This window comes from Podarcis vaucheri (genome assembly GCF_965113315.1).
Source record: "Podarcis vaucheri genome assembly, chromosome: 3".
NCBI classification, from domain to species: domain Eukaryota; kingdom Metazoa; phylum Chordata; class Lepidosauria; order Squamata; family Lacertidae; genus Podarcis; species Podarcis vaucheri.
The window spans coordinates 124,066,578-124,093,082 of NC_138761.1; the positions used below are offsets into that span (position 1 = coordinate 124,066,578).

Here is a 26,505-nt window from a genome sequence, read left to right on the forward strand (position 1 = left end):
TGTTGGAAGCTGCCCAGAGTGGCTGGGGAAGTCCAGCCAGATGGGCGGGGTATAAATAATTACCGTATTTTTCGCTCTATAACACGCACCTGACCATAACACGCACGTAGTTTTTAGAGGAGGAAAATCCGTAGGCATGCCACCTGTAGGCATTCCCTCCATAACACGCACGGACATTTCCCCTTACTTTCTAGGAGGAAAAAAGTGAGTGTTATGGTGCAAAAAATACGGTAATAATAATAATAATAATAATAATAATAATAATAATAATAATAATTATTATTATTATTATTATTATTGTGGTACCTCGGGTTAAGTACTTAATTCATTCCGGAGGTCTGTTCTTAACCTGAAACTGTTCTTAACCTGAAGCACCACTTTAGCTAATGGGGTCTCCAGCTGCTGCGCGCCGCCGCTGCACGATTTCTGTTCTCATCCCGAAGCAAAGTTCTTAACCTGAGGTACTATTTCTGGGTTAGCAGAGTCTGTAACCTGAAGCGTCTGTAACCTGAAGCATCTGTAACCTGAAGTGTATGTAACCCGAGGTACCACTGTATTATTATTATTCCAGGTGTTGTTGAAAGCTACAGTTCCCATATGCCCCAGGAGTGATGGGAGTTGTAGTTCAGCTACAGTGGTGCTAGGTTGGCAGGAGCTGGGACCGAGCAACAGGAGCTCACCCCGTCGCAGGGATTGTTTTGAAGAGTAATCTGTAGTTATTTTTTGCCATCTACTTGATGTTTCACTAGGGGAGTAGTGTTGGGGTTTTTTTGTCACCAACAGAGGACATAATCACATAAGGTGGCCTATAAAGTATTTTTATTTGAAATAAAATAAATGCCATAGGATGCAGCATCTATTTCTCAGTTTCTGGTTGTCTCTGCTTCAGTTCTGAGCTACCTTAGACTTGGGTGGCAGTGGCTGTGTGATGCTGGGGCAGTTATGGACCTTCTGAACTGCACCAGGCATGTTCCTCTCACTTCACAGTCCATTGCAACCCATATTTTCATGCTGTTTTGGTCTGTTTGGACTGAAATCAGCATTTCTGAAGCTTACGGCCTCGTGCTGGAGCTTATAGAAGGCTTTCATGAGTTGAGGGTAGGCTTGGTACCCTCTGGATGATGGAGGGCTATAGAAAGGAAATGGCTGAATCCTGATTCACAATAGCTTGTTTCCTCCCAGGACGGCTTTTTTCCTTTTTCCAGGCCTCTGGAAACTCTGGTTTCTTTTAACCCTTTTGTCGGCGTTTGTGTTGGCCTGAAATGATGATCTCTGCTCCATCTTGGCCAGGGACTTTCAAAGCATTTTTCAGTGTCTCTGAAGCAAAGGCATGGAACAGGGCTGGTTAATCTGCAGCCCCCCAAGGTGTTTCTGAAGTACAGCTCCCATCAGCACGATCCTGCATACTCAGAGGTCAAGGGGTTGTAGTTCAGCAATCTCTGGGGCCAGAAGTTAAGTCAACCCTGCTGTAGAATGATGAGCCTCTCCGGACTTCAGCATGTAAGGCAAGAATTTGGTTGATTATGGCAGAACCTAAAAGCTGCTGCTTTGGTCTAGCTTAAGGTTCCGGCATATGGAAACCACAGCACTGTGCCAGGTAATTGCTCTTGCAGTGTTAGAAACTCAGATACACAGTGGTACCACGGGTTACAGACACTTCAGGTTACAGAATCCACTAACCCAGAAATAGTACCTTGGGTTAAGAACTTTACCTCATGATTAGAACAGAAATTGCACGCTGGTGGTGTGGCGGCAGCGGGAGGCCCCATTAGCTAAAGTGGTACCCCAGGTTAAGAACAGTTTCAGGTTAAGAATGGACCTCCAGAACTAATTAAGTTCTTAACCCGAGGTACCACTGTATAAGCTAATTGCCAAATGGCTTCTTCAAGCTAGGTTGCGGTCACCTCAACAGAATGTCTAGGCACCAACCCACGCCCCAAATGAGATGATGATGATTTCATTTCTATACGGCTTTGTATTTTAAAGAAAAAATCCCAAAGCGGTTGACAACACATTCAACCACCAAATATACAAGCTTTTCTGCTTACCTGCTTCAGAAACCTGGAGGCACCAGCCAAAGGGAGATGTCCGTTGCCAGAGATCTGGCATCCAGAGATCTCCACGTGGTCACAATTAGACCAGCGCGAGTCAGAAAATGCACCTGACTCCTGGGGAATTTCTAATACTGCATTCAGGTGCACACATTCCACACGGCATATTGCAATTCCCCCAGTAACAAAACGTTGCTGTTTTGAAAGCTGCAAAGGAGCAGGTGTAGATAGGATCCAGAGGAAACAAAGGACGTTGTCCACCTTGCTGCTTTGGAAAGGCGCTCAATGAGGACCAGACTACAGTGGTACCTCGGGTTAAGTACTTAATTCATTCCAGAGATCCGTACTTATCCTGAAACTGTTCTTAACCTGAAGCACCACTTTAGCTAATGGGGCCTCCTTCTGCCACCGCGCTGCCGGAGCACGATTTCTGTTCTTATCCTGAAGCAAAGTTCTTAACCTGAAGCACTATTTCTGGGTTAGCGGAGTCTGTAACCTGAAGTGTATGTAACCTCAAGCGTATGTAACCCAAGGTACCACTGTACTGTTCTAGTACAGTAGATGCTCAGGTTGCGAATGTGATCCGTGCGGGAGCCACGTTCGTAACCCGTAGTGTTCGCAACCCACAGCACCACGTCTGCGCACGTGCGGGTTGCTATTTGGCGCTTATGCGCAAAGCACTATTAGCACTTTTGCACGCGCATGACCACTGAAACTCGGAAGTAACCCGTTGCGGTTTTGGCGCGTCCGTAACCTGAAAGACCGCAACCTGAAGCGTCTGTAACCTGAGGTATGACTGTACTTTTCAGTCACTACTAGCAATAATGGCTATGTTCTGCTGCCGCTACCAAGGCAGAATGCCTCAAATGCCAGTCGCTGGGAATCTCAGGTGGGCAGAGTGGTGGTTGCGCTCATTTCCCGCTTACGGTTTCCCCACAGACACCTGGGTGGTCTCTGTGAGAACAGGATGCTGGAGTAGATGGGGCACTTTGGGCCTGATCCAGCAAGCTCTTTTCATGTTCTTAAGTTTTCCTTTGGAGACGTGTTGGGCTGCGTGGAAGAAAAAGTTAACGTATAATTAAAGGCAATGAGAATTTAGGTTATTAGCAGTGGTGTGAGTTTTCTGGGAAATTTCCAGTGCTTTAAAAACTGACTGATTTAACACACTTGGCTGACATTTAGCAAACAAAACTGAAGTATGTCATGTTCTACATGCTAAACACATACCTTGAAAGGTTTCCCAATAACCTAAAAGTATTTGAAATAATATTTAGGATTAAAAAATGAACAAAGCTTACTTAAATGTGGCTTAAATGTTATTTTCCAACAGAATAAAATAATTACTAGGATATTATTTTTCTTTGAATAACTGTGCACATTTTGATACGTGAGTATGCTAAAATGAAATGTAAAGCACTTAAATGGGTGCATGTTTCCTTAGGATGACCTTGGAAAAAAAGTTTCACAAGGTATGATATCTTTTTGTAATGCTACTAATTTATTTTAGGAAAATTCATTTTTTTAAAGATGGAATTTTGCTGTAAAAATATAGGAATATAACAACTACTGAAAAATTTCTACCAAAAATTTTCTGCCCTACATCACCGGTTGTGGGAGATTGATAAGAGTGGGGCATATTCCTTTGCCCCATTTTGAAGTATCCGTATTTCACAGTTGGTTGAGTGCAGCTGTGGGTCTGCTTCTCGTGTCTTATGTAGTTGGAAATGAGTATAGTTTTAATTTTGAAAGTGAAAAATTATACATGAGCGATTTAACAGTTGTGTAAAAAGAACCTGCTTTCCTAATTCCTCATTGGTAACATTCTCCACTTCTTCTTCTTTCTATTTTTATCCAGCTTAGTCTATAATTTCATTTTTTAAAAAATAATGTTTATTAAAGTTTCACAAACAATAAAAAGTTTCAAAAATTAAACATAAAAAACTACAAAAATGGAAAAATACAAAGACAAAACACGTAAAAAATACACAATAGAAAACAGCTAACAAAAGAAGAAAAGAAAAAAAGGAAAGAAAAGAAAAACCAAAAAGCAAAACAGAAAATAAGTTAGTATTTTCATATCTTATACTTCATTCACTAGTTTCTTGACCTCCTCACACCTCCCTTTTTGTATTCCAGTTCAAATATTTAATTCAGCAAGTCCTTACCCTATGGCATTTATCCTCACTCAAGATATTAACCTGTTATAAATATCAATTTTCCAATTGTCAATCCCTATTTACATTTTCTTAGAAATCTTTTTACCAATACCTCTTATTTTCCATCAGACATCGTTTTAACCTTTAACATTCATCCCTTTAACATTCATTAATTTTACAGTATTTCTGTAGATAGTCTTTAAATTTTTCCCATTCTTCTTCCACCGACTCTTCTAGTCTATAATTTCAAACACATTTAGTAGGAAGTAAAGTCCCAATTAATTGAAATGCCTACTTGCTCAGGATCTGTGATGTGAGTGGCAGTTGCGCCTCCTTCAAGCAGGGTCCTAAAGATTCCCGTGAGAGGCTGGCGGCTTTGCGTCCCCGGAAAGATCTGCAGTCACAGCCGAGCAGAGAAAGGGACCTGGAGATGCAGGACGAGGCAGCTGTTCAGAATATGGCATCTCTGCTGTTGTCTTCCATACGGATAGCTCAGCAGAGATCACGGTGGGGTTTCCACTGGCCTCACACAACTTGTGGGTGTGCCTGACTTCTTCAAGACCTCTGTCTTGAAGCAAAAGGGCCCCACTTTCCAGTCGACATCCCGTAGCAAGAGAGTGGGACCTCCTTGCACTCTTTCTCCCTACCTTGGTTTCACCCATAAGCAGCCTATTATTTCATTTGGAAAGGGCTGGGGAAACAGCTTCCTCTTAGAGCAGCTCGCACTTTGCTTATGGGTCTTGCTTCCAAGCAAAGTATGCCTAGGTTTAACCCATTTTGGTTTTTTTGCTCCTTCTCAAATTGGTTAAGGCCGCTGAAGAATAGGAAAAATGAACCTTCTGCCCAAAAGCATTACAGAGATAATTCATGGTTCTCTCTCCCTCTCCCTCTCCCCTCCCCCCTCTCTCTGTGTTTGCATTTCCTTTCTGTTGAATCATTTATTTTGATCCGGTGACTAACAGCATGTGGAAACCCAACGTTTCCTTACTGGCACTGTCACAAGTCATGTTCTCCCAAGTCAAGTCTATGAGCTCTGCTCAATATAGGAGCTGCTATTTCTAGAGCACGTTGAGGTCAACCCACCCAGAAGGCCGTGTGATCTTCAAAGGGTGTCCGTAGTTCTATGTGGAGTCCAGGATAAGGACCTAGTGACCCATTCATTGCAGGAGGCGTTGCCAGCAGCGCCCAAAGGTCCATTTTTAAACCCTCCCCGAATAGAGAACAACCAGAAAACAAACAAATAAATAAATAAATAGCGGAATAAAATACATTCCCAGATGGTTTCACATACAGTTACTAGGCTTATTTGGGGTATAAGGAATCGGAATTAAGGGTGAGCTAGCTATGGATTCTAATAAATATAAATTATACGCCCTCCAAGTTAACGACATTTGTAGGTCCTCTCACATTGCAGGCAGCCTGTTGTTATTCTCACAAGGAGATCTACCCCGGAGCCCTAAGGGGTGTCCTCTTTGGGCTCCAGGAAAGTTCTCCTCATGAGCCGGAGACACAGCAGTGTGCTCCCCATTTAGGCCCATTTCACTTATGTGCACAGGGGGTCGGAATGTAACCCCCACGTAAGTGGGGAGTACTTGCTTCTAGACCTATAGCATTAGAATGCTAGTCCAACTCAAAAAGATCTAATGACCTGTTTTTATGAGAAATACTTGGGTGGTGAACTGCAACTACTGGTGACTGACTTCAGTGCTCCGATTCCTAGGGCATGTTTTTAAGAATTGGTTGGTGAGTCTGGGACGTCACTAGAAGTCTTGAATATCTCACTACTGATATTTCTTGAATTCTTCAGTTTGGCTATGCCCATGGTTTACTCTGTGGATGAGTGTGCCTTTTCCCACAGATGCTTCTTGCATCTAGCATTCAAAAAGGGATCCTCCTTCATCTTCTTTTAAACATAGGAGCAAATGGTGTGGTGGACTTATAATCCGGTGATACCAAATTATTTGGTGAGTGCAAATGGCACTGGTGGAAAGAAGTACAAACATCTGAGGAATTTAACCCTGAACCATGATGGGAAAGGGAAATGTCTGGGTTTGTTGACTTTGAGAGTGACCTGAATGAATCGAAGCGCAAACAAACGAATGTTGACAAGGGCAAATTTAAAATGTGCCTTGTGGGGATATAAAAATACTAAACTTACAGCTGTGATAGAGGCACAGTGCATCCTTATCCACAAATTTGACCAGCAGCATTTTCAGCTGTTGTGTTCTTCAGGTTTTCTTGGGCTGTTTGTTTCCCTGGCAGAATCCATAGCATGCCAATATCCTTTCTTTATTGCAATGTCTGGGTCTGGGTAAGGAATCATATCACTGACCTTGCAAGCAGCTGCTGTCCCGAATTCTCCAGGTTTTGTAAAGTCTGTTGCCTATACCTATATATCCCAGGAACACATTCACTATTGAAATTCAGCCACCTATTGAGTGTGAGGCTAGAAGTTGTCTGAATTCCTTGCAGCATGCCTGTCACCTTATAGTAAAGATATTTGCCTAGTGTTGCCAAGATAACTGCCCCCCCCTAAAATTGGCACGAATTTTAAGTGCCCCTGCAAATGAGATTAAATTATCTGTTAAGATAGGACTCCACTCTGTACACATGTCTTGAAGAAATAATAGCTCTAGCTCACTTTTATGTCTTCATTTTTTTTAAAAAAAATGGGAAGCTTAGAACAGCTTGCATTGTTGTATTGTGCATACTTGTATCATTTCTTTAAAGGTGAATTATGGTTGAAGTATTTGAGATGAAGCAATGAGAGGTGTAGACTAAAAATTGGTTGCAGTGATAAACTTTGATTCCCCCCCCCCCATTTTATATGCAACTGTAAATCTTAATGGCAGTGGGGGGGTGATGCATAAGAGAGATATTACAATAAATTACACTCATAACAGTTTTCTATATGTGTAATGTAAAGGTAAAGGGACCCTTGACCATTAGGTCCAGTCATGACCAACTCTGGGTTTAAGGTGCTCATCTCGCTTTACTGGCCGAGGGAGCCGGCGTACAGCTTCCGGGTCATGTGGCCAGCATGACTAAGCTGCTTCTGGCGAACCAGAGCAGCGCACGGAAACGCCGTTTACCTTTCCGCCGGAGCGGTACCTATTTATCTACTTGCACTTTGACATGCTTTCAAACTGCTAGTTGGCAGGAGCAGGGACCAAGCAACGGGAGCTCACCACGTTGCGGGGATTCGAACCACCGACCTTCTGATCGGCAAGTCCTAGGCTCTGTGGTTTAACCCACAGCACCACCCACGTCCCATATGTGTAATATAGAAATATTTAAATCTGTAGCATCATTCCATGGATACCTCTTGCATTTTGCTCATCTCGTTTCATTGCAGATACTGACCTGGGTTCCACAACATAGTTAACTGAGTGATGAGTGTCTTCAAACTGTCAGGATGGTATCCCACACTAGCCTATTCAGAATAGTCCCATTATATGACTAACGTAGGTTCATTAATTTCACTGGGTCTACTCTGAGCAGGACTTAGTTGGCTACAGCCCAATGTATTTGACAGGATTCAAGGGTGTCCTGGAACTGCCCAGTTAACGTGGTTTCAAGCCTGCAGGACTTTTTGTGGTTTGGAAAGCGACAAGGCAGTGAATGCACCGAAACATGTGGGGTGAAGAAAGGATTTCTAGGAAGATGTGTTAACATCCCCACGGGCAAATTAGGAGGAATGCAGAAGGGATACTCCTTGTCATACATGTATTTGGATGATAGTAGTATTTATATACAGGAATGCGGGTGGTGCTGAGGGTTAAACCACTGAGCCTAGGGCTTGCCGATCAGAAGGTCGGAGGTTTGAATCCCCGCGATGGGGTGAGCTCCCGTTGCTCGGTCCCTGCTCCTGCCAACCTAGCAGTTCAAAAGCACGTCAAAAGTGCAAGTAGATAAATAGGTACCACTCTGGCGGGAAGGTAAACGGCGTTTCCGTGCACTGCTCTGGTTCACCAGAAGCGGCTTAGTCATGCTGGCCAGATGACTCTCGGCCAATAAAGCGAGATGAGTGCCACAACCCCAGAGTCGTCTGCGACTGGACTTAATGGTCAGGGGTCCCTTTACCTAGTATTTATATACAGTATCTGCATAATAATGTATGGAAATGTAACTGATCATATTTGTTGTTGTTGTTTAGTCGTTTAGTCGTGTCCGACTCTTCGCGACCCCATGGACCAGAGCACGCCAGGCACCTCTGTCCTCCACTGCCTCCCGCAGTTTGATCAAACTCATGCTAGTAGCTTCAAGAACACCATCCAACCATCTCATTCTCTGTCGTCCCCTTCTCCTTGTGCCCTCCATCTTTCCCAACATCAGGGTCTTTTCCAGGGAGTCCTCTCTTCTCATGAGGTGGCCAAAGTATTGGAGCCTCAGCTTCACGATCTGTCCTTCCAGTGAGCACTCAGGGCTGATTTCCTTCAGAATGGAGAGGTTTGATCTTCTTGCAGTCCATGGGACTCTCAAGAGTCTCCTCCAGCACCATAATTCAAAAGCATCAATTCTTCGGCGATCAGCCTTCTTTATGGTCCAGCTCTCACTTCCATACATCACTACTGGGAAAACCATGGCTTTTACTATACGGACCTTTGTTGGCAAGGTGATGTCTCTGCTTTTTAAGATGTTGTCTAGGTTTGCCATCGCCTTTCTCCCAAGGAGCAGGCGTCTTTTAATTTCGTGACTGCTGTCACCATCTGCAGTGATCATGGAGCCCAAGAAAGTAAAATCTCTCACTGCCTCCATTTCTTCCCCATCTATTTGCCAGGAGGTGATGGGCCCAGTGGCCATGATCTTCGTTTTTTTGATGTTGAGCTTCAGACCATATTTTGCGCTCTCCTCTTTCACCCTCATTAAAAGGTTCTTTAATTCCTCTTCACTTTCTGCCATCAAGGTTGTGTCATCTGCATATCTGAGGTTGTTGATATTTCTTCCGGCAATCTTAATTCCGGCTTGGGATTCATCCAGCCCAGCCTTTCGCATGATGAATTCTGCATATAAGTTAAATAAGCAGGGAGACAATATACAGCCTTGCCGTACTCCTTTCCCAATTTGGAACCAATCAGTTGTTCCATATCCAGTTCTAACTGTAGCTTCTTGTCCCACATAGAGATTTCGCAGGAGACAGATGAGGTGATCAGGCACTCCCATTTCTTTAAGAACAGGCCATAGTTTGCTGTGGTCAACACAGTCAAAGGCTTTTGCATAGTCAATGAAGCAGAAGTAGATGTCTTTCTGGAACTCTCTGGCTTTCTCCATAATCCAGCGCATGTTTGCAATTTGGTCTCTGGTTCCTCTGCCTCTTCTAAATCCAGCTTGCACTTCTGGGAGTTCTCGGTCCACATACTGCTTGAGCCTTCCTTGTAGAATTTTAAGCATAACCTTGCTAGCGTGTGAAATGAGTGAAATTGTGCGGTAGTTGGAGCATTCTTTGGCACTGCCTTTCTTTGGGATTGGAATGTAGACTGATCTTCTCCAATCCTCTGGCCACTGCTGAGTTTTCCAAACTTGCTGGCATATTGAGTGTAGCACCTTAACAGCATCATCTTTTAAAATTTTAAACAGTTCAGCTGGAATACCATCACTTCCACTGGCCTTGTTATTTGCAGTGCTTTCTAAGGCCCATTTGACTTCACTCTCCAGGATGTCTGGCTCAAGGTCAGCAACCACACTACCTGGGGTGTACGAGACATCCATATCTTTCTGGTATAATTCCTCTGTGTATTCTTGCCACCTCTTCTTGATGTCTTCTGCTTCAGTTAGATCTTTACCACTTTTGTCCTTTATTATGGTAATCTTTGTACGAAATGTTCCTTTCATATTTCCGATTTTCTTGAACAGATCTCTGGTTCTTCCCATTCTGTTGCTTTCCTCTATTTCTTTGCATTGCTCGTTTAAGAAGGCCTTCTTGTCTCTCCTTGCTGTTCTTTGGAAATCTGCATTCAATTTCCTGTATCTTTCACTATCTCCCTTGCATTTTGCTTGCCTTCTCTCCTCCGCTATTTGTAAGGCCTCGTTGGACAGCCACTTTGCTTTCTTGCATTTCTTTTTCATTGGGATGGTTTTAGTTGCTGCCTCCTGTATAATGTTGCGAGCCTCCATCCATAGTTCTTCAGGCACTCTGTCCAGCAAATCTAAATCCTTAAACCTGTTCCTCACTTCCACTGTGTATTCATAAGGGATTTGGTTTAGATTGTATCTTACCTGTCCAGTGGTTTTTCCTACTTTCTTCAGTTTAAGCTTGAATTTTGCTATAAGGAGCTGATGATCTGAGCCACAGTCAGCTCCAGGTCTTGTTTTTGCTGACTGTATAGAGCTTCTCCATCTTTGGCTGCAGAGAATATAATCAATCTGATTTCGATGTTGCCCATCTGGGGATGTCCATGTGTAGAGTCGTCTCTTGTGTTGTTGGAAAAGCGTGTTTGTGATGACCAGCTTGTTCTCTTGACAGAACTCTATTAGCCTTTGCCCTGCTTCGTTTTGATCTCCAAGGCCAAACTTGCCAGTTGTTCCTTTTATCTCTTGATTCCCTACTTTAGCATTCCAATCCCCTATAATGAGCAGAACATCCTTCTTTGGTGTCACTTCGATAAGGTTTTGTAAGTCTTCATAGAACTGGTCAATTTCAGTTTCTTCAGCACCAGTAGTTGGTGCATAAACTTGGATTACTGTGATGTTAAAAGGTCTGCCTTGGATTCGTATCGAGATCATTCTATCATTTTTGAGACTGCATCCCAGTACAGCTTTCGCCACTCTTTTGTTGACTATGAGGGCCACTCCATTTCTCTTACGGGTTTCTTGCCCACAGTAGTAGATATGGTAGTCATCCGAACTGAATTCGCCCATTCCCGTCCATTTTAGCTCACTGATGCCCAGGATGTCAATATTTATTCTTGCCATCTCATTTTTGACCACATCCAACTTACCCAGGTTCATGGTTCTTACATTCCAGGTTCCTATGCAATATTTTTCTTTACAGCATTGGACTTTCCTTTCGCTTCCATGCATATCCACAACTGAGCGTCCTTTCGGCTTTGGCCCAGCCGCTTCATCAGCTCTGGATCTACTTGTACTTGTCCTCCGCTCTTCCCCAGTAGCATGTTGGACACCTTCCGACCTGAGGGGCTCATCTTCCAGTGTCATAACTTTTATATGCCTGTTGTCTTTGTCCATGGAGTTTTCTTGGCAGGGATACTGGAGTGGCTTGCCGATTCCTACTCCAGGTGGATCACGTTTGGTCAAAACTCTCCACTATGACCTGTTCATCTTGTGTGCCCTGCTCGGCGTAGTTCATAGCTTCTCTGAGTTCTTCAAGCCCCTTCGCCACGGCAAGGCAGTGATCCATGAAGGGGAACTGATCATATTTACTGTTTTCTATTATTTTTTCTTATTGTATTGTTGCATTTTTTCTCCCTCTTTTGTTTGTTCTTTTATTACTTTATTTTCTATAACTTTATTGTCTATAACTGAAATTCTCTCTCTCTCTCTCTCTCTCTCTCTCTCACACACACACACACACACACACAGCTTGCAACCAAATTGTAAGAAATGCCAATAAAGAACAGGCATAGTTTAACCACTGTGCGAGCAATAAGATCAGGATTAATTACGAATAAGCAGGTGGCCTGCAGAAGCCGTACGGTTCCTAGAGGCTGCTTTGCTCCTCCTCAATCAAAGCTCATGGCTTGTGAAAATAGTGATTAAGGATGAATCCTGGTTCTGTTACAAGAATGCACTTACGAACATTTGTTTTGTTTTTGACACCTTAGAATTCTGAGAGCAGTTCAGAAAACCATGCTAAGCCAGTGCTTAGCACAATGCCGAGTGGCAGCAAAATGGGGAGAAGCCGAGTGGCTGCTGGCTGGCCCCTTTAGGAGCCTGTGCTTGTACCAGGCTGGGCTTTCTGTGTCATGCAAGCCACTCAGCGAGATGTACTGTTAGAAGAGTAAAGAACCACGGGTGGGAAGAATGTAGGACAAGCAAAACCTAAAAGTAGTTTTTGTTTTAACGTATCTATGTGGGGTTTTGTTTCTTTGGGGTCTTCTGGTTGTGTGAGGGGCTCTGAATTGCCTTTGGCAAGAATAAGCAACAAATAAATCTTCTTCTTCTTCTTCTTCTCCTCTGGTAAGAGAGACAGAAAGAAAAGACACAACTGAGTGATAAGGAGATACTGTATTTTAGGACCTCTTCTTGAAAACACTGGTAGACTGGGAGGATGCAGAAGACCCCAAAGTCAATAAAATTGTGTTTCAGTTGAATTGCACTTACAAGTGCAGAATATCTTGTGGGCTTCGTGACCACTTTAGTGGTAAAATTGGCTTTTGATCAGGTCCTGTTCAGTTCAGCAGTCTTCACCAGGAGAACCCTATCCCTGCATATTGCCTCCCTATTTCTGTGCCCTGTTTGCTGTGACTGCAGTTGCAAGAGCTAAATTTTGCCTGGCCTGCTGCTACTTCCCCCCATCTCTCCCTGCCAGATCAAGAAAGTGAGCCATGCCTAGCTGTTGCAAGTTCTGCTTTCTAGTAATGTAGCTGTTTACTACCCTTCTCTTCCCAACAAACATACACACAACTGCTATAGGCTTCAGTCTCCTGGTTATTATTATTTGTTCTTGCCTGTGTAATTCTTTCCCAGGGGGTGACTCATTGATTTTGTTTGTATTGGGCCCAGTTCCAGCTGCTGCAGTCCCTTCTCCAAGACGGGCTGCTCTTTATTGCGAAGTCCACAGCAGGAAGGCAAACTCCTCCTCCGTTCTGCAAATGAACTTCAGTTAAAGTCCCTCTTCCGCTCTAAATTCTAAGCCAGTGCCTTTCCGACGCCCATCTGCACCCCTTGGCTACTGAAGGCTGTGCTTTCTTCTGTTTCAACATTTTTAGCTATATTTCATCCAGAGTGCATACTTGACATAACGGGTATACAATGAGGAACCGGCGGCTAATACTTGCCTTCATTTTTTTTCCGCTTGATGCTTCCTAGCTACAAACTCCTTATTTATCTTGGCTCTGCTTGACTAACTTCCTTCTTTATATCCTTGCTAGCCTCTATGCCTCAACCCACACTTGGATTGCCGTCTGCCTCTTCTGATGTTTATCCTCAGGGGCCTGGAAATCTTTGGGGGAATTTGTCCCCTCATCTTTGGTTGGGAATGAATTGGACGCTCTACAGATTTGAACAGGGCCTTTTGCCTCCACAACAGCTGCATAGCAGGCAGTCATTTTGTAGGACAGTCTTCCCCCATCATGCAATGACCAGACAAGCTTGAGCTGCTGATTTTTTTAGCTGCCATGCAACTGTTAAAAACACAGCAGCCCTACTCTGGCAGGTGGGCTTTACTGGTCCCCTGGTTTTTCTCCAGCTGAAGCACTTAAGCCTGGCTTGGGGAAAAGGAGACCAGTGGCAAACGCTCTTCTTTAGACAAAATAAAAAAATTCCTTCCAGTAGCACCTTAAAGACCAACTAAGTTAGTTCTTGGTATGAGCTTTCGTGTGCGTGCACACTTCTTCAGATACACTGAAACAGAAGTTGCCAGATCCTTCTATATAGTGAGAAGGTGGGGAGGGGTATTACTCAGAAGGGTGGTGGGAATGGGAGATTGGCAGATAGCTGAGATGAGCCTGTTGACGACTCTTAACGACTGCAATAGGTCTTACAGGAAAAGGCAAAGGGTGAGAAGGTGAGAAATGGCTTAGTCATGTATAATGAGATAAGAATCCAATGTCTTTGTTCAGACCAGGTCTCTCCTGGTTTTAAGTAAAGCTCTTCTTTAGAGATGAGGTGGAGGAAGAATTATCCTACCTGGAGGAAATTCTGGCACATACAGATTCAGTCATTCACCCCCAAAAAAGCAGAGAAACTTCAAGCTCAGGCATCAGCACCTCTGTCTCCTGGAAGCAGGAAGCACATCTGCAACAGTGGTAGCTAGCGTTGTGCCCTCGAGATGCTTTGGGCCACAATGCCCACCAGCGCTGTTTGTTGGCCGGGTGAGCTGGGGCTGATAGCAGCTGAAGTCCAAAAGTTATGGCAGGCGCCAAGTTGGTTTCCCATGTTTCTGTAGTCTTGCATATTTGTGTTCACTTGCAGGAAAAGTGAATTTAACTTCTCGCTTTTCAAAATAATTTGCAGTGGAGTCCTTCCTGTCGAGTCTCCTTCTTTGGAGGTCTTTAAGCAGAGGCTTGACAACCATATGTCAGGAGTGCTCTGATGGTGTTTCCTGCTTGGCAGGGGGTTGGACTCGATGGCCCTTGTGGTCTCTTCCAACTCTATGATTCGATGAGGATGTTGGAGCGGTAGGATAGGGTTATCACTGTGGTAGCACCCTTTCGTTGTGATGGTGGGACCCACAAGATGCCTGCGACAAAAAGATTTCCATTTGGACTTCCATACAAACTAATAGAGCAACTTACTTTGTCTTTACAGGTCACAGCCAAGACTGCCTTCTTGTTCATCTTACCTCAGTATAACGTCAGTGTGCCTACAGCAGGTAAGGCAGCCTATGCATACCTTGGTAGCACTTTGGTGGTATTAAACCCTGCAAGCTATGAGCCCTGGATTTCCCATTAACTAGTTTTGTGTCACCACCGTGACAGTCCAGCTTCCTTGTGATTATATTGCCTGTGGGCCTTGCTCTCCCTCCATTTATCCCATAGATGGGCAGGGTATAAATAATAAAATTATTATTATTATAACCGCATGGTGAAGGAATCTGTGGCCCTGCATGTTGGGAATGGGTTGTGACATAAAAGGAGACAGAGGAATGCTCATTTTATGTCCCCTTTTCCCATCCAGCCCCAAGTCCATCCAGCTCTCAGGCCAGATGTTTAACTTTTTCTGGAAAAGTGAGGGACTTTCCCACCCCATTGTCAACATGTCGTCATAAAGGTTTCAGTGTGTTCGGTTTATTTATTTTTTTATTAGATGGTTTCCAACCTCCTCCTATGAATATCTGAGCAGCCAGCAGTAACATGGGGGGCAGGAGGCGGGTGGGTGTGGAGGACTCCCTGGTCCTGAATGGGGTAACTGTGTCCCTGAAGGACCAGGTGCGCAGCCTGGGAGTCATTCTGGACTCACAGCTGTCCATGGGGGCGCAAGTCAATTCTGTGTCCAGGGCAGCTGTTTACCAGCTCTATCTGGTACGCAGACTGAGACCCTACCTGCCCGCAGACTGTATCGCCAGAGTGGTGCATGCTCTAGTTATCTCTCACTTGAACTACTGCAGTGCACTCTACGTGGGGCTACCTTTGAATGTGACCTAGAAACTACAACTAATCCAGAATGCAGCAGCTAGACTGGTGAGTGGGAGCAGTCGCCGAGACCATATAACACCGGTCTTGAAAGACCTACACTTGCTCCCAGTACGTTTCCGAGCACAATTCAAAGTGTTGGTGCTGACCTTTAAAGCCCTAAATGGCCTCGGTCCTGTGTACCTGAAGGAGCGTCTCCACCCCCCATCGTTCTGCCCGGACACTGAGGTCCAGCGCCGAGGGCCCTCTGGCGGTTCCCTCGCTGCAAGAAGCCAAATTACAGGGAAGCAGGCAGAGGGCCTTCTCGGTAGTGGCACCCGCCCTGTGGAACGCCCTCCCACCAGATGTCAAAGAGAAAAATAACTACCAAACTTTTAGAAGACATCTGAAGGCAGCCCTGTTTAGGGAAGCTTTTAATGTTTAATAGGTTATTGTATTTTAGTGTTTTGTTGGAAACTCAGCCAGATGAGCGGGGTATAAATATTATTATTATTATTATTATTATTATTATTATTATTATTATTATTAAAGGTAAAGGTACCCCTGCCCGAACGGGCCAGTCTTGACAGACTCTGGGGTTTGTGCGCCCATCTCACATCTATAGGCCGGGGGCCAGCGGTGTCCGGAGACACTTCCGGGTCACGTGGCCAGCGTGACAAAGCTGCATCTGGCGAGCCAGCGCAGCACACAGAACGCCGTTTACCTTCCCGCTGGTAGGCGGTCCCTATTTATCTACTTGCACCCGGGGGTGCTTTCGAACTGCTAGGTGGGCAGGCGCTGGGACCGAGCAGTGGGAGCGCACCCCGCCGCAGGGATTCGAACCGCCGACCTTTCGATCGGCAAGCCCTAGGCGCTGAGGCTTTTACCCACAGCGCCACCCGCGTCCCTACAATTATTATTATTATTATTATTATTATTATTATTATTATTATCTGGTGTCTAAGGCTAGACTACACAGTAGGGGAACATGCCAAGCTCTCTGCAGTTTTCATTTTGGTGAAGCAGCTCTGCATGAGTGAGACTGAAAGCAGAGGAGTTGTTTACGTGGAAGGCTGAACAACCCCTTTTGTTAGCCCATTCTCCACTCCAGGTTGTTCCTCCCTGGCCCCCTTTTGTGGGGTTTCAAAATTTGTATGTATGTTTGTGCCATAGGAAAACCTACTGGGGTGCTGATATGGAGCAGGGAAACAGATGGACTGAAGAAAGGGTTAAGCATTCTTTCCTCTCGGCCATAGTCCCCTCCCCGGAAGCTGCTTTCTAGCAAAAAGCCACCATTAGGCTTCTGACGTGTGTTTGCACAAAACATGCAGCAACTCCTTGAGGCTGAGAATGATGTCTGTGCTTCCAGGACACGTCACGTGAAATGCCGCAGTTTTAAACAATATACAGTTGATGAGAACCATAAGCTAAAACCACAAGACGAAGCAAAATGGCAAGAGCAGCAAAACGGGAATGCAGCAGAAAACCCCAGGGGAAGCTTCTGCTCCCACAAATGGCCACCCGGGGCATTGGCCTTCTCAGGTCCTCCTGGCACCCTTCCTCCTCCTCACCTGCGCTGTGGCAAGGCTGCCCAGCTCTTTGCCCCAGGAGGTGAGGGAAAGGGGGTGCAGGCAGACGGAGGGGAGAGGCAAGAGGACCCACAGTTCTCTGCGCCACTTGGAGACTTAAGGGGTCACACTCATTATCAAAGGGAAGAAAAGAGAGAGAGAGAAATATTTCACTAAGAAGACCCTCTTTGAGCTTAGAGCAGCATCGCTTTCAGTTCTGCTGCCCTGCCTCTGTGCTCATAAAGCACTTCCAAACGGAGGTATCCCTGAGGCCTTCCTTCCGCAGCTGTGGAAATACCCAGCCTGAGTCACCCACTTCACAATGTGCCTCGCTGCTGCTGGGGTCTTTGGCACATGCCCTGAACCACAGCTCTTCAAGAAAAAGAGTGTGGGCAGGCTCTGGATGCTTTGGGTCTGACTCACTTGACAACCTGAGCCTCATATTCAAATGATCCGCCTGCTGATGCAAAGAGCTAGATTAGCAACCCTGGAGACTCAGGGTTTCTGTCTGTCTATGCATTGAGATTGTACAGTCTGCTCTGTTGGGGCAGCGCAGTATAAACTTAGCTGCCCGTGTTACCAATTTAATATCTCCAGGCTGGTGACAGTAATTCTGAGAAGAGATGGGTCTCAATGGAGGCTTCCTTTGAAATGCAAACCACAGACTCAGGAGGTAGTAAAAGTTAGATTTTTCTCACCACCACCTTCTCAGACTTCCCCATGGCTACTATTTGCGTAACAAAAAAGTGCACATTAATGTAGGGTCCTCAGTTGCTTGTGCTGGGGCTACCGGGGTTCAGATAATTATCCCTGGTTTGTAATGTTAACACCCTGCAATAAAGAACCAGGGTGCTCTGGGGGGCTCCAAAGGCACTTCCCACTTTTACCTTAGGATAGGCAAAGGGACCCCTGACCATTAGGTCCAGTTGTGGCCGACTTTGGGGTTGCGGCGCTCATCTCGCTTTACTGGCCGAGGGAGCCAGCGTACAGCTTCCGGGTCATGTGGCCAGCATGACTAAACCGCTTCTGGCGAACCAGAGCAACACACAGAAATGCTATTTACCTTCCCACCAGAGTGGTACCTATTTATCTACTTGCACTTTGATGTGCTTTCAAACTGCTAGGTTGGCAGGAGCAGAGACCAAGCAACGGGAGCTCACCCCGTTGTGGGGATTTGAACCGCTGACCTTCTGATCGGCAAGTCCTAGGCTCTGTGGTTTAACCCACAGCGCCACCCGCGTCCCTTAGGATACCAGACTACAAAATATGCGTGCCTCATGCCTGTTGTGAGTGGGGTGGGGCACACCTTTAAATCGCTACTCTTCAAGGTGCAAGACACAAATGTGGAGGTAACTTTGAAACAAGGGCGATCTTGAGTGGTATGCTGGAGGGCTTTGTCCTAGACCCACGGCTAGGACATTTTTACAGCTGACATGTTGAGAGGATGTTTGTCACATGTACAAAAAGCTGGAAGGGATAGCTAACATCATAGAAGATGGAGTCAAGAGTTAAAGCGCTCTTGACAGACTAGAACATTGGGATGCAGCCAGCCTTAAACGTGAGTCAGCAGTGCAACAGGGCAGCCAATAAGGCTAATGCGTTTCTAGACTCCATCATCCGAAGTGCTGTGTTCAGGTCATGAATAGGCATTGGGTCCTGTCTGTTTTCCTTTGGACATTCCATACCACAAACTGGGAGAATGGGCAGTAAAATGGCAAATGCAATTCAATGTAAGCAAGTTCAAAGTGAGGCACACTGGGCCAAAAACAATTCTAGTTTCACATACATGCTCATGGGGTGTGAACATGGGGTGACAACCAGGTACGAGAGTTTAGGGTCATAGCTGCTAGCTTCTCAAAGATGTCGACCCAGAGTGTGGCATCTGTGAAAAGGGCAAATTCTGTGCTAGGGATCATTAGGAAAGGGGTTGAAAATAAAATGCCCAATGTGATAACAGCTTCATGCAAATCCATGGTGTGAGCTCACTTGGAATGCTGTGTGCAGTTCTAGTTGTCTCTCCTCAAAGAGGATCCTGCAGAACTGGAAGAGGGCAAGAAAAGAGCAACCAAAATGACGAAGGGAATGGAGGAATGGGGAAAGGTTTGAATGTTGGGGGCTTTTTATTTTATACAAAAGGCGAGTAAGAAGTGATGTCATTGAATTAAGCCTGTTGTAGAGATAGTGGATGGGTAATTTTTTTCCTCCCTATTTCAATACTTGAAGAACATTCAATGAAAGTGTTGGAAGATTCAGGCCGCTAACAGAAAAGCACTTCACACAGCACATAGTTAAACCATGGCATTCCCTCCCAGAAGTGGCAGTGGTTGGCTGCCAATTTGGATTATTTATAAGAGGATGGGACAGATATATGGAGGGCAAAGCTCTGAGTGGCTCTGTACCCTGAGAGCTCTGTTTCTGCCTCCGCTTTCAGAGGCACTGGGCCTCTGAATTTCAGGTGCTGGGAACCACAGGAGGGCCAAGTAGGGTTGTGATCAAGGTCCTGCTGGCTTCTCATGGGCACCTGGTTGACCTTTGTGAGAACAGAGCGCTGGACTACATGCAGGACTCTTCTTACGTTGGGCCCAAGAGTTTTAAGAAGGGCATCAACAAACTGCAGTGCACTCAGAGTAGGACAGCAAGATGGTGAAGGGTCTCAACACCAAGTCCTGTGATGAATGGTTGAAAAAGCTGAGTTTAGACTGTCAAGGGAGACACAACAGTCATCTTCAAATGTCCCACGGAAGATGAGCAGACATGTTCCCTTTGTTCCAGAGAACAGGATTAGAACCAGTGCAGGGAAATAGATTTTGGCTAAATATTAAGAGAGAGAAGATGGGTGCTGCTTGACTCCCTTGGAAGGTGGGGGGCTCTCCTTCGCTGGAGGTGTTTAAGCAGAAGGTGGGAGCCCATCTGTTGGTGATGCTGTAATCACATCCCGCTTTACAGATCCTGCACTCTGTGATCCCCAAGGTCCCCCTTCTTCCAGTTCAGTGGTTCTGTGCCGCTGCTTCTATATTAAGATTGCAAGTTGTTGAGCTTCTTGGTTCTGTTTGCAAAAACCCAGACATCATGCCAAGTTTTTAAAAATCCCCCCGGATGGTTATTTTGCCCTTGGAATCCTGGACATGTCCAGGAAAATCCAGGCATATGGCAACCCTGTTCTATATGTCATGACAAGAAAGTTGTAATGTCAATGTACACCCTCCATTCACAGCTGGCATGAGTTGTGTATCTGTTCTGGTGGATCCGTACACAAGGGACAAATGTAAAGTGAGAAGCAGCCCGGAGCTGGATTCTGCTGCTAACTGTCTTGGGTCATTCGCAGGTCACTGTGTTTCGCTATGGAACTGTGATCTCGACCCACCACAGTCATTTACCCGGTGATGAAAAATAGGTGAGTTGAGGACCCTTGGTCTTCCCAGAGTCCTCTGAACTACTTCACCTTCTGATTGAGACCCCCCTGCCTCCAAGGAACATGGCAATAAATCCGAGGATGAAGGGAGTTCATGGGACACTTATCTCAGAGGCTCTCAGAGGACCGACCACCTTTGCTGCCGATGGGTGGGAAGGAGATGTAAATGTGTGTGTGTGTGTTGAGCTGTCCACATCTGTTCTGCATTCTGGTTAAATTCAGTTCTTCAAAGCTCATGGTGGTCTGTTCTGCTTCTTGCCAACATTTGAACTAATTCTTTGTTACTTAAATCCTGCCTCTTAGCGGATGCCTTTAAAAGTTTGATCCCTATATGGCTTCCCAGCTTAACTCTTTAATGTTAATCTCTTCCTCCCTTACCCCACTCCTCTTCTTCAGATGGTGAAATTGTTCTTTATCACTACGGCCTGAAGGACTTGGTCACAATCCTCTTCTACATCTTCATAGCAATAATTCTGCATGCTGTGGTGCAGGAGTATGCCTTGGACGTAAGTCTTGCTTTTCAGTACCTACACCACTCCTTTGTGCTGTGGGCTGTAGAACATTTCAAATTTACAGTTGCTTTTTACTGTGGCCCCATGGCTCCAGGAAAGTATTTAGTCCCATTTTCTAGAAGGTGAAATGGACTTGGAGAGGAATGCTACGCTTTGTTTCTTATTCAGCTTTTACCAAACTGTGAAGAATGTGAACTTGTGTCATTGTGACAACTATAACTTCCCTCTCTTAACTTTCAAGTCTTCTTTCTTTCTTTCTTTCTTTCTTTCTTCTTTCCTGGCTGGAACAAGTCAGTTGCCTTCTCAGGACTGCTTCTGCTTGTTCCTGAGGTTGGGTGAGATTTTCTTTTCTTTTCAGTGCTCTCCTTTTGGGGGTATTTGGGGGTCCCTCTGACGTCTTCAGGCTTTTGTGGCGTTGCTCTCTCCTTATTCCCTCGCTGGGCCTTGTCTCATTTTGCATTTTAGGGTGGACTGACTGTACCCACAAATAATGGCTGCTGGTTATTAAGCCAAGTCAAAAGGTGGACCCTTTTTTGGTATCCTCTGATCACCTGATTTGAACTTTCCAGGGCTGGCATAGTGACATGCCAAAAAGAAGCTTTGAGCTACTGTGTTGTGAGGACGTAGGATGCTTTGGTTTTTTCTTCCCTTCTTTCTGAATTTTTGTTTTCTTCTAGAAAATCAACCGGAGGCTCCACCTTTCCAAGATTAAGCACAGCAAGTTCAATGAGTCTGGGCAGCTGGTAGCATTTCATATTGCCTCCATGGCCTGGTGCCTATATGTACTGGCAACGGTAAGCTTCCTTTAGAAAGATTGGATGTGAATTTATACATGGGGGGTGCAGCTTGCTTTCTCTTCTCTTCCCCTTTGTTCATATGTGATCACATTACAGGGAGTGGCCAAATAGGGTCACCTTATTCAAAGCACCTCTTAATTCAGGATGTGGGTCTGCTGGTAGGACTTAGAGGGAATGCTTCAAACTCTCCCCACATACACTGCTGACTTTGCAAAGTGTATTGATGTCCACTTGCTACTCAGGTCACATTCTGAACCTAAAGTGGGAATTGTATGACATATCAAAACAAGTATTTTGGTATAGTGGTGCCCCGCAAGACGAATGCCTCGCAAGATGGAAAACTCGCTAGACGAAAGAGTTTTCCGTTTTGGAGGTGCTTCGCAAAATGAATCTCCTATGGGCTTGCTTCGCAAGACGAAAATGTCTTGCGAGTTCCTGCGTTTTTTTTCTCCTCCCCCCCCCTTTTTCTAAGCCGCTAAGCCGCTTATCAGCTGATCCGACAAGCCGATAAGCCGCTAAAAGCTGCTAATAGCGCTAATCCACTAATCCGTCAATGGGCTTGCTTCGCAAGACGAAAAAACTGCTAGACGAAGAGAATCACAGAACGGATTCTTTTCGTCTTGCAAGGCACCACTGTATAGAATTTCAAAATCTGCCTCTGTGATGGACCTCAGCCAGTTTTAAATCTGTATGGGTGCAAGTTTACACTGGGCCACATCCCAGGTTTTATTGTTAGTATATAAAAAAAATAACAGCTTAGGACCAGATTACATGAAGGACCACCTTGCTCACTCAAACATTTTGATCTGCAGAACTTGGACTCCTATCCATGCCATATACTGGTTCATTCTGTATCTGTGGGGAGTCTCTATTTCAGTGTGGCAGCACCTCTGCTTTGAATCTCCCTCTCCCCCCTTAGAACTTACGGTTAGGCAGGTAAACTCGCAGAACTGTTTTAGATGCCTGTTAAAAACTTTCCTCTTTCTACAAGAACTATCCGGATATATAACTTCATAAGTACTTTTAAATTTGAATTTGTATATCATTGATGATTATTCTGTACATTGATTTTCTAAGCAGTTTATATATTTTTCCTACCAATCTCTTTTGCACCTTGAACACAAGGGAGCGCAAATGTTCTAAAATGAATCTGGGGTTTCTGGTTACTTTCTGCGGTCAGCCCAGATGAGTGAGCTTTTCTGATATGCAGGCTCCCCAGGTGTTGTTGGCCTACAACTCCCATCATCCCTAGCTAGCAGGACCAGTGGTCAGGGATGATGGGAGTTGTAGGCCAACAACATCTGGGGTCCCAAGGTCGAGAAAGGCTGTCCTAGAGAATGGCTTCCGGGTTGTTTTGCCCCAAGGCAGACTTCTCCTACTGTGGTGTCATTTATTTCAGCAATGCAGTCGGAGAGGCCACCATTATTAATCACACGGGATCCTCATTTGACCCTGCTTCTTGAGCTTCCTGTTACAGTTAACTTCTGTATGGCAGTTATCTTAGCTTCAAGACAAACCTTCACTAACCACAAAAGGCCCAATTCTGAATTACTTCCTTCCATGGCCATTGTGGCAGGCAGTGAGCGTATCTCCAAAGCAAAGGAAGTCCATGTGACCTTGTTCCTTAAAGAAGTCTCCTTGGGTGGTGATGCCTACAGCGCCATCAGACTACTAGCTGCTGCTTTTTCCTGTTGCCATGTGTCTCCCCATGGGTCCATTTCCACACGGGTTGTGGCACGGACCTGAGGACAAGCACTCGGCTTGCAACACTGAGTACAGCCAGTGCTTTTGGTCTTCTCAGATACATGTCCTACCACTGCCTCCCAGGATGGGAAAATAACGAATGCCAGCACGCTTGCTGGAACTCCAGTTGCGTCATAACCATACCAGTTATGGCTTTTACACTGAATGACTTTGGTAGAGGTACTGGGCTGGTCTCCTCTTGAAATGTGTGGGAAATTGATCCCAGTGTTGCTGGTTTAAATCTATTTGCAAATGGCACTTTTGAGGGGGGCAGATACTTCCCTGCAGGTGAGCCTTGGGGGGACCTTCAGAAGGAGAGGTGGGGGTGAAGTGGGGTCCCATTTCTCAAACCTTCTCTTCAGCCCTTCTGCCTCGAGAAAGAAGCAGCAGGATGGCTTTAATCTAAGAGGCTTTGTCAGCCAAGCTTCTCTCCCTCTCCATCACACTCCTTTATGCCCAGATTGCTTAAGCAGGGCCTGTTGTCTACTGACTAAACATCTCAAGATGTTTCTGTGCCAGCGCTGATGACGCCTGTTTGAAGGAGGCTTCTCTGAGCCCTGAAACTCGTGTGTGAGTTTTGCCCAGCAGCCACTTCCATCCTCTGCAGCTGTTTTACGGTTTCATTCTGCATCTGGCTTTCAGATTCTGAATTTCGAGTGTTGGGATTTGCATTTGTGTGTGTATTGGAGAGGGGCGTGTCTTTCCTATTTCAGTACCCTGGTCTCAAACCCTTGGTGAGTTAGGGACTTCCCCTTCCTGCAAAGTCAAGCTGTGGCAGATTGAGCGGACGAGACCCAGAGTGGGCCCAGCGGTCAAGAAAGCAGCTTCCACACATGGGAAATGAGGGGGCTGATGGGGTTCATCAACCTGGGAAGGTTGCCTATCTAGGAGGAGGAAAGACCCTGAAACCTCCACTGCCTTGCAGGATATCTTCAGGAGAAGAAAAGGCAAAGGGGTAAAAACCCTACACAAATCTGGAGTGGAGTCCCTAAGATGGTTGGATGGTGCCGTGGCAACTCCTGCAGCCAAGCTGGGGCCAAACACATTTCTCTGCCTTTCATTTGGACCACATCACAGGGACCAAGAGGGGAGTCTTGTTATCTGGGCAGCCCAAGACCTCCAGACACACTGACAAGACTTGAGCCCCAGGGAGGTCACTTTGGTGGTTTGACTTCGTCCCCAGACGCCACTCCATTGTCCCTCAAGACAGACAGAAGCCAACAACCAACCCCACTCGTCTGCAACTGCTGTTGCTGAAAAACAAGGGTGCACAACCTGTGGCTCTCCATTTGTTGCTGAACTCTGCATCCCATCAGCCCCTGCCAGCCTGGCCAGGTAGACTGGGCATTGTAGTCCAACAACATCTGGAGGGCCGCAGGTTCCCCTCCCTTGTCGTAGAAATAACTTCCCCATCGTTTGCTTATTGTACAAAGAAAAGGTGTCTATATTTTGCGCAGAGTCTTCCACAATAGCTTGGAGTTGTCACCTAGACATATCAACTTTAGCAGAGGCGATGGGGACTTGGGCAGCTGTTGTTTAGCCAGACTTTGCTGCTAACTCACCTTTCTTCCCCACTCCCTCTCTTACTTTGTGTGTCTTCCTTCATTTCAGGAAGGATACTTATCAAACCCCAAGAGTCTGTGGGAGAACTACCCTCATGTTCATCTCCCGTAAGTAGCCACAGAGTACTGTTAAGTACAACCACTTCCTTCCTTGTTGGTTTATCTGAGGTCAGGAGTGAGTGATAACAGGAATAAGGGTGGAGGATTCCCTGTGTGGAGGATTCCCTGGTCCTGAATGGGGTAACTGTGCCCCTGAAGGACCAGGTGCGCAGCCTGGGAGTCATTTTGGACTCACAGCTGTCCATGGAGGCGCAGGTCAAATCTGTGTCCAGGGCAGCTGTTTACCAGCTCCATCTGGTACGTAGGCTGAGACCCTATCTGCCTGCGGACTGTCTCGCCAGAGTGGTGCATGCTCTGGTTATCTCCCGCTTGGACTACTGCAATGCACTCTGCGTGGGGCTACCTTTGAAGGTGACCCGGAAACTACAACTAATCCAGAATGTGGCAGCTAGACTGGTGACTGGGGGCGGCCGCCGAGACCATATAACACCGGTCTTGAAAGACCTGCATTGGCTCCCAGTACGTTTCCGAGCACAATTCAAAGTGCTGGTGTTGACCTTTAAAGCCCTAAACGGCCTCGGTCCAGTATACCTGAATGAGCGTCTCCACCCCCATCATTCTGCCCGGACGCTGAGGTCCAGCTCCGAGGGCCTTCTGGTGGTTCCCTCATTGCGAGAAGCAAAGCTACAGGGAACCAGGCAGAGGGCCTTCTCGGTAGTGGCGCCCGCCCTGTGGAACGCCCTTCCAGCAGATGTCAAAGCGATAAACAACTACCTGACATTCAGGAGACATCTTAAGGCAGCCCTGTTCAGGGAAGTTTTTAACGTTTGATATTTTATTGTATTTTTGGTTTCTGTGGAAGCCGCCCAGAGTGGCTGGGGAAGCCCAGCCAGATGGGCGGGGTATAAATAATAAATTATTATTATTATTATTATGAATTGAATACTTCAGTTGCATCTTCAAACCGGCCAGAAGTGATCTTGCAGCCCCCTCCTGTGTGCAATGCTGATGTTGCACGCTTAATCCTTGTCCTTAAGAACCTGAGGTGGCCTTGCTGGCTCCTACCAAAGACCTCTCCACTCCAGGATCTTGTTCTCACAGTGGGATCTTGTTCTCACAGTGAGCTCTCATGAGCTTGAGAGCCTTCTCCTCTCCTGCGCTGGAATCCCCAGCAACTTGTATTCAGAGACATAGGGTCTCTGCTACTGGAGGCAAGACATAGCCATCAGGACCGCTAGCCTTTCCTCCACAAAATGATCTCGTCTCCTTATAGAGCTCTCCAAGGGGCCAACAATCACTGTGACTTGTGGTAGTGAATTCTGTTGTTAAAGGCAACCATTTTATTCCAGGGAATGGGGCGACTTCACTTCATAAATGCTCTTGCTCCCCATGAAGCCAACTCTTTTCCAAGGA

General features: G+C 45.8%; 1 protein-coding gene across 1 annotated transcript in view; it reads left to right on the top strand.

The window, feature by feature from the left end:
* TRAM2 (translocation associated membrane protein 2) overlaps positions 1-26,505 on the top strand; it is a 49,041-nt gene that overhangs the window by 9,750 nt on the left and 12,786 nt on the right. Inside the window, exons 2-5 of the mRNA XM_082216485.1 lie at positions 14,636-14,699; positions 20,815-20,924; positions 21,608-21,724; positions 25,082-25,140. Of these exons, the coding sequence (XP_082072611.1) occupies positions 14,636-14,699; positions 20,815-20,924; positions 21,608-21,724; positions 25,082-25,140 (350 nt within the window). The remainder of the gene's footprint in view (positions 1-14,635; positions 14,700-20,814; positions 20,925-21,607; positions 21,725-25,081; positions 25,141-26,505) is intronic.